The 8,467-nt window shown below is 37.9% G+C and overlaps 1 protein-coding gene across 1 annotated transcript in view; it reads right to left on the bottom strand.

Annotated features, from left to right (window-relative positions):
* Positions 1-3,502: 3,502 nt before the first annotated feature.
* LOC138055395 (uncharacterized) overlaps positions 3,503-8,467 on the bottom strand; it is a 4,977-nt gene continuing 12 nt past the window's right edge. Inside the window, 4 exon segments of the mRNA XM_068901344.1 lie at positions 3,503-5,037; positions 5,040-5,592; positions 5,646-8,111; positions 8,114-8,467. The exon segment at positions 8,114-8,467 is cut by the window's right edge and continues 12 nt beyond it. Coding sequence (XP_068757445.1) covers positions 3,503-5,037; positions 5,040-5,592; positions 5,646-8,111; positions 8,114-8,467 — 4,908 coding nt within the window.

Here is an 8,467-nt window from a genome sequence, read left to right as displayed (position 1 = left end):
ACTTTGAGCGGTTCCGAAGGATGCATTGAAAACTTGGTGCTAATATGGGTCATTAATGTTGCGCGACTTATCAGCAAAAAAAAAAAATTCAAAGAAAGGCAAGTTAATATATTAACCAAAGCAACAGCTTAAGTGTTTACTTTTCAAAAATACTAAAGTTTCTGAATGATTCTCGAGACGCTGTTGTAAGTGACACTTACGGAATCATGTCGAGGATCATTTCGGCCAGGCCACTTTCGGACGTTGCCCCAAGATCAGGGAAAACTTGCTTCAGGACAATCTTCAAAAACGCAGTTAGCTGAACTTGCTCTTCTCCAGACTGAACAACCAGTCTTGCACAAAGTTGCCTTTGACACTTTTTCCGTCTTCATGTGTGCTCCCACACCTTTGGCACTGTATGAATTTCGCAGCTGTCGCGGGGCCATGCTGTCGCCGCAGTTCACGCAGTGGAAATAAGTTTCTACACTGTTTGATGGATACACCCGTCAGAACTGTAGTTGTACTCTTGTTGCTATCTGGCATCCCATGCGTCAGGGGATTTCGTTCAGCTGAGCCTGGTGAGAAACTTCTGTGAAAAGAGAACCTGGGGTCGAGCTCAACTTCTTCACTCCATTCCAGGTTTTGACTTTGCAGAGGAGCGATTTGGTAAACCTTTTCCTACCTGTACCGCTTGAATGAATTCTGCCCACAGACTGACAGTTATCGTTCCTGTGGTATCTCCAAAAATTAGCGTCTGCCACTCTGAGGTTTTTTGTTCCAACAAGGGTAGAATCAGCTTGGTGTAGTAGTTTTCCTGTCGAAGGTAACCAAGTCGCCGTTGTTTGCGAGTCGCTTAATTCCGTCAACGGTGAGGTTTGGGTATGACTTTGCAGTAGGTGGCTGGAACTGAAATTTACATATCAGTAGGAAGAGGTTGGCTTATATTGTCCTGTCATTTATGACAAACTTTTTGCTTCCCTCTCTTCCGTGAAGGTAAACCTTGCAACTTGATTGGTGTGCGGCTAGTTCCTGACTGTCGTTAAGCAAGGGTCGCTTGTTCTTTGAATAGCAAAGCGCTTCCTTTTGTAGTGTCTTCAGTCTGCAAAAGCAGGGTGCTGTAGTCCATTGTCTTCTGTTTGTTTCGTCTTGGCGGGGATGATTGATGGACGTATAAGCGATCATGGAAGTGTTGTTCTTTTGCGGTGATGCAAACTGGTTGACATTGCCAGAGCTACTAGAGGGCAGACTCCTGGGGCTACCGGTATTTCTTGTTGACGTCTGACTAAGGGAGACACTCTCAGAGAGGTCTTGCGATTGCTTTTTAGGATTTTTCACTTTCGGCGGCATGTCTCTAATACCTACGTGGATCGACAGAGACTCACCTCACAAATTTGGCGTTGGAATGAAAGGGCGTTGGTTTCAATCAACCAATCAATGGTTAATACAGAGAAAAAGCTTACCACCGAGGAAACAGGGTTCCTAGCTCTGTTTGAAAATTGGGTGTTTTGATTGGTGCTTTTCGATCCAAAGTGCGAGGAAGGTCGAGGATTGCTTTAGGACACGCAAAATTTTTGCATGGCTATGTCCCAAGTGAACTCTAAAACGATGAATCCGTATAATTTTATGGGATAAAGAGAATGTACTACGGGCAAACCATTTGAGTTTTGAAGAGAGGCCGGATTTGGGGGGGGGGGGGGGATTGGTAGTTGTTTCAAGTAAAAAAAATTTGGGGGCACAGAAAATTTGGCTTGAATTTTTTAATTAAAATACAGTGGCTTTTATTTCTTAACATGAAATATTTTCTGCTCTGATCAGTCTGGAGGAATGCTTTTTTTTGTCGTCTTCTGTTGAAAATCAAATTGTCCACCTCTTGGGGTAATGAGAAAGTAGAGAATGATCAAATACAATGCAAATAGGTCCACAGTGGTTTGCAGAATTTTCAGGAAATCTACAAGAGAGGGTTCTTCCTCCTTGCAAGGGGGTTTCATCTCATAGCTGGTTGACAGCTCGTCTCCAATTAACAAATTGACGTTAGTTTTTGATGCATCTGTCGTATTATTGATCATGAATTCCGTCATAAGTAGCTGAATGTCCAGAAGGTGACTGCCGAGTGGATGTGGAGATTACTTGACAATGTTATGATGAAACGATCCACTCCGCTATCGCCTTGTGGACCTATAGGTACTTTCACAATGTAATGAAGAAATTCATGATCCATAAAAGGACATGCGCACAAAAAAGGATGTTGATTTGTTTTTTACAAAAACAAATTGTGAAATTGTCTGCTGTTGCTTGTTGACACTTGGCATATAAATTCATGCATCTGTCTATTTATTTACAATGAAAATTAGTTAATGAGCGTGCAAGAATTGCTCCAGTTATTGTAAAAAGTTAAATTGAATTTTATTTCACAATGCAGTCAGTAACTTCAGTGTCACAAAATTCAAGCTGATAGGGCATTCTTGTCATAAATGAGCTATTTATGAAAGATGTTGGAGAGTGCATCACAAAGTGTTAATATATGTGTATAATTAATTTGATGTGACTAGTTTTTGGTGTTACATATCTTGGGAAAGAGAAGTTCACATATCTCACCCAGTGTGTAGTTATGTTTCTACCGCATATAGATGTATATATACAACATAGATTTTAAAATGTTGGTGAGGATGAGTATTAAATACACTGTAGGTGTGGAAAAAATACATTCTTCACAAATTAGAATAAATATACATATGTACATATGTGTCTTTCGTAAGAGCACAGATTAAAGTGATCAAAGTATGACTTTGTTGTTGAAGTAACATGCACTGTGTAGTATGTGGTTTTGCTGTGGTTACTTCACAGAAGTGATTTAATGTAATCTTGAGAGATTGTTCAGTGAGCTCTATTCTTCATCTGAGGAGAACTGCGAGACACTGTTGTTGTCATGTACACATGTCGTCTGTAAATGATGTCTCCATGGAGTCTGTTGGAAGAATAAGGGGGAAAAGGAATATTAATTCTGAAATCACAATGGTACTACAATGATAGTCCTATGATAAAGAGGTCAAATAAACAGATTTAGTAAGAGTTAGTAACAAGCAGTGATAGGTTTCTTGGGTGGTGGGGGGGGGGGGCAATGGTTAGGGGTCATATTAACAAGTTAACAAGTGAATAGAATACTAACCTGTTGATACTGGATGACGACTCTCTTCATAAGCCAGTTCTTGCTGGCTATCAAAATGAAAGAATAGTTTGTTTATTTTGTTATTATTGTAAAACTTATTGCTATTATTACTATTACTGGTGATGTTTAATTAAATCAAAGCAATCTTGTCATTCATGTCACCTGTTTCAAAATCAAATACAAATTTATACATGTATGTTCGCTAATTTTCATGATATTGACAGTGGTATACAATGTGCAGACTTTCCCTGTGACAATGCTTCTATCTGACTGAGTTTATTACCATTCTTTGTATCACTACAGTGTATCAATTTCTATTTTTTGTCATTAATTGTCTGAATTTATATCAAACAACAATCAGTTAATAGCATTATGAAATGAGGCCCATACTGCTTTATGATCTGTGAAGTAAGTCTCTAAAACACCTGCTTGTATATTTAAATGAGATACGTTTGTAAATGTGTGATCAATTAATGTTCTATTGTCAGTTGTATATGTTGAAATCAACTGTTTGTAACATTTGTCTCTAACAAGTAAGTTCCACAAAGGTTGCCTGTCTGCCTCAATAAGCCAATTTACATTGAAGTCTCCAATAATAATGATGTTCTCTGTTGAAATAGTATCTAACACTTCAGAGACTGCTTGACAAAGTTGCCTTATGGGAATTTTGGGAGAGCGATACATACCCAAGACTGTACAGTTCTCACAAATTGTGACTTTAATCACAGTTATTTCAATACCATATACATTGTGACAGTAGGGATATCCAGGGCAATATGGGATTTTGCTGTACACAGCTGTACCACCAAAAGGTCTTGATCCAAGACTATGTGGATTATCATTTCGAAAGAGACTGTAACCAACTATGTTATATTTATCACAAGGATCCTGGGAACTAAATCTTGTTTCTCCAAAAACATTGATATCAGAACTTGAGTACTTCAAGTCTTTACGTATGTCTTGTATGTGTCTATGCAGTGACCTTGTATTTAGGTAACAGATTTTTAGTATTGAACCTGTTATATCATAAAGTGGTGATATACAAAGCTTAAGTTTGGCAGTCGTTCTTAATCGTTCCATTTCTTTTGTAACAGTGGCATGGATAGCAATTTTGTCTTCACAGAGATCAGTTATATATAAGCCTTCAAAGGTGGTAACTCTACTTAGTGCAACATAGTGTACATGTGGAATGGTTCTCTTAGTACTTAAGTTGACAACAATTTTAGTTTCAGTATCCCCCTGTGATCTATGAACTGTTTTTGCTGCTGCAGGGCGTAATGGGAACTGTTTTCTAACAACTTGAGCTGCTTTGTTTCTACCAACAAAAAATTGTATGGTAACTGGTTTTTCTGGGGTCCACGCATGGTCCATTCCTTGGGTATATAGATGTCTATTCTCATTTCTAGTTTTTTGACCAACATCGAAGTGATCAAACTGTACCCAAACTATGCCCGAGGGTCTACTTTGTTGGTTTACTTGGACAAATTTGACAATATTCCCAGCACCATTGGTCATGCCATCTTCAGTTCGTATATTCATTACAAGCTCGGTTCTTTCACCTTCAGCAAGGCAGAGGTTCAATATCAACTGCTTAGTTTTTCTTGGGTCATTTGGAATTTGTCTTAATATTTTTGTTCGAAGCTCAGGAGAGCTAGCTCCAATAACACTATCTAGTGCTGTAATTGTGTATTTGTTTCCTACAGCTGCATTGTGTACTTTTGCATTAAATTCATCTACCTTTGCATTTTGTATAAATAGGTGGGGTGCATCAATTGGGTTGTTTGTGTCTTCTTGCACAACTCTTTCTTTCAATTTTACAATGTCACTTGCTGTGTGTTTACCTTCGCGTAACCTATTGAGAAGTTCTGCAAACAACTTGCTATCTCTTTGCGCATAATTTCAGTGAGTTCAAACATTGAAAAGTGCTTTTGCCATAGACTTGGAGCAAGAACTGTGTAATCTGAATTTTGGAGGTCTTTGAATATGTAGCCATCCATTACTGGCTCTAACTGGAACAAATCACCAATGGCAATAATACTAACACCGCCAAAATCATCTTTGCAACCCTTAATATCTTTTAGCCTATTGTTGAGCTGTATAGTAAACATACTGTTTCCCACCATTGAAATTTCATCCAAGAATATCAATTTGACACCTCCAAAGTGAGTTCTTAAGGTGTTTAGTCTACCTGAGTCAAGATGATTGTAATTTTTCAATGACTGATTGGCAGGAACAGCAAATGTACTGTGAATAGTATTGCCTTTAATGTTGTAAGCAGCTTTCCCAGTTGGACCTAATAGTAAGACCTTAATTTGATGAAAATCATCCCCAGCTCTTGTGTTATAATACTTAAGGGCCGCCTGATACAATACCTTTGTGAGATGTGATTTGCCCACACCAGCTCCACCACTCAGAAAGCAATAAAAAGGAGTTTCAGTGGTTTTAATCTGGTGCAAAATGTGATAAAAAATTCTTTTTGCTCTTTATTGAAAGTCTGAACCATTCCACGATAATCATCATCTGCTAATTCATTTAATATAAGTGGCTCATTGTGGCATGACGTGGAAGGAATTCCAAGATCATCTGAAAGGTCATAACGTTCATTGAAATCTGGATGTAAATCTTCATTACCAAGGGCTTCATCTTGCAGTTCGGCATCTTGTGCATTTGGTGCTACTAAGTCATACTGGGAATCAGTAAATTCTGTTTCATGTAAATGCTGTTCAATCTTAGTCATATCTTCACTGCAGACAGCATACTGACGCATTTGTTTGTCTATGCCTTCTTTTAAAAGACGGAAATGTTCCTGATATGAAGAGCAACTGCTTATTAAATCAGCTTGTTCATTTCGCCAACAAGTAAAAAGCATAATAAGTTCACGGAAATGTTTTTCAGGGTGAGATTTCACATTGAACCAAACACTTCTAATTATTCTAGGCTTTAAACGCTGCTTTGGTTTGGCATTTTTTGCATTGTGCTTAGCTTTGCCTACAAAAGCAGTGAATTCATCATCATTATCATCATCTTTCCCTGTTTCAAGTAGGAAATTATCTGAGTCAAAACTTTTACAATTTTTCTTAAATGCGTTTTTGGGTGAATCATACAATACAGCCCAATCAGCCAGAGTAACATTCTCCATGCTAGTTGGTCTTTCTATGTATCTGTTAATAAGACTAGTAGAGTGAATTTCTTCAGAGTCATCCTCCATTTCTTCTATTTCATTCATTGGTTTCAAAAGCTGAACTCTCTCTTCAGGGGGTGAAGTGTTGATAAAAATCACCTCTCGAGAGCTTTTTCTCATCGGTAGCTGAAGAACTATATAAACTGCCTCTTGAGCACTGATCTCCACACTATTTAAAAATTTATTCCCAATATCTCTCACTTGCTGCTTTACGCTGCCGTTTCCTTTCTTTGCCTCCTCACATGCTTGTTGTAAAAGCTGACTCATTCCCTTCTGGGCTTTTGAAATGTACGATGCAATGTACATTGCACAAGCATAAACATCCAAAACAAACTGTATATCCATATTTGCTCTCCATGCACTTAGGCAGGCACTGTTGTAGTTGTTTATTCGTAGTTCATTTGGATTTCTTTTCAGAAATATGGTGGGAGAATTAAGGATGGATCGAATAGCAAGATAATAGTTTTGTTCACTGATGTTGAGATTAAATAGCATTTCTTCAAAAGTGACATCATCCCCTTCTCTCATATCATTTAAATGCTTACTGATATTTTTCCAATTTTCGTTATGTTTTCTAATGTCACTTTCAGAAACATCACTGCCAATAGGATATAAAATGCTGGTTGATTTCATTGGAGGCTGTGGATAATTAAACCTGCATTCCATCTTTGACTTTTTACGGCATGTTTGAGAGTGCCTATGAATCTGTCTGTTGACAAGAACTCCCAATTTTGGATCATTAGCTGGTTTTTCACAAATGATGATTTGATCAATAAAGGACGTAATGTCATCATCACTATCACGTCCATACACTGGCGCATCCTCCAGCCAAATTAACATATGAATATGTGGTGAACCTCTCTGCTGGTATTCAACTCTGTAAAACCAGTCTGAAATTTTTCCCAAGGGAGTAGCATTGCTCATCAGAAAGTGCCTTAGAAACTGATTGAATTGGTAATCAAAATGTCGTGCACACGTCACTGGGTCACTCTGAATCAACCTTGACTTTTCCTCCCAGTTTAAATTCTCCAATTCATCATCTGTATAATCTTTATCATCAACAAGTTTGCCAAGTATTCTTAAGAGATGTATCCATTGTGTTTCAGCTGATGAAAAACTACAAAACAAATTAGCTGGACCCAGTTGTCTTATCATTGCAAAGATATCTTTTTTGGCTTTCTCGAAATAAGGGGGTGAGCCACGCAGAGCTTGTAAGAACTTGTATCCTTCATCCAGATGTATTAGTCTTTCCAATGCCCCTTCTTGCTTTAATTGACCAGCAGTCAGAATCGTTTGATTTCCCTTGCATTTCCGTAAAGCTATTTGTGATTTACCCAAAAGAATCTTCATTTGCAATTTTTTGGTTTTGAAGAAAATATTCTCAACACATTTAGCAGCCCTTCTATCAGATCTTCTTAATTCTGATTTGCAAATATCACTGTAATGAACAGGGACTGCCCTTTCTTCGTTGCTTGATCGTTTTTGACCAAGAAATATACGTGGATAAGCCAGTTCTTCAGAATATCTATCTCTAAATATACTCAAAGGTACACTTGTTTCACCAGGAGCAATGCTATATATTTGTGGCCGTTCACTGTCTTCAAGGAAGTCATTAGCTGTTAACATGGTATCAGTTACTCCTGCAGGTATTTCCACATCATCTTCAGTCCAATCATCAACTTGCTTAGAATTGTCATCATCAATTTCAATATTACATCTATCACTTATCAGTTCATCCGACTGTGAAACATTCCCAGTCTCTGCTTGATTTTGTGAAAACCTGTCAAATCATAGTTAGCTGCTCTGTCTTCACTAAAAGATATACCTTGTTCTCTATAAAGGGTACTGTTTGTAGCTAGCCATATTGCAGCTTGCAAAACTTTGGTTGGTCTTACATTTAAAGACAATGCTGAACTCTTGTATTTTAATCTTCTTTTTAAGTTAATTTTGATTGTGCCGCTTTCTTGGGGTAGTCGTGGTAATATGTTGACAGTATTGTTAACATCTGCTGGAACATTTACAACATTTCCTTTTATCTTCAACTGGTTGCCTCTTGGGGCTTGAAGAATCTTCTGAAAGGCCAACCTTGGTGCCAAAAGCCTCCACTCTAACTCATTCAGATCAAAAAATTCAGGTTTCAC

The sequence above is a fragment of the Montipora capricornis genome, chromosome 1 (assembly GCF_036669925.1).
Source record: "Montipora capricornis isolate CH-2021 chromosome 1, ASM3666992v2, whole genome shotgun sequence".
Lineage (NCBI taxonomy): Eukaryota > Metazoa > Cnidaria > Anthozoa > Scleractinia > Acroporidae > Montipora > Montipora capricornis.
This window is presented reverse-complemented; position numbering and strand designations above follow the sequence as displayed.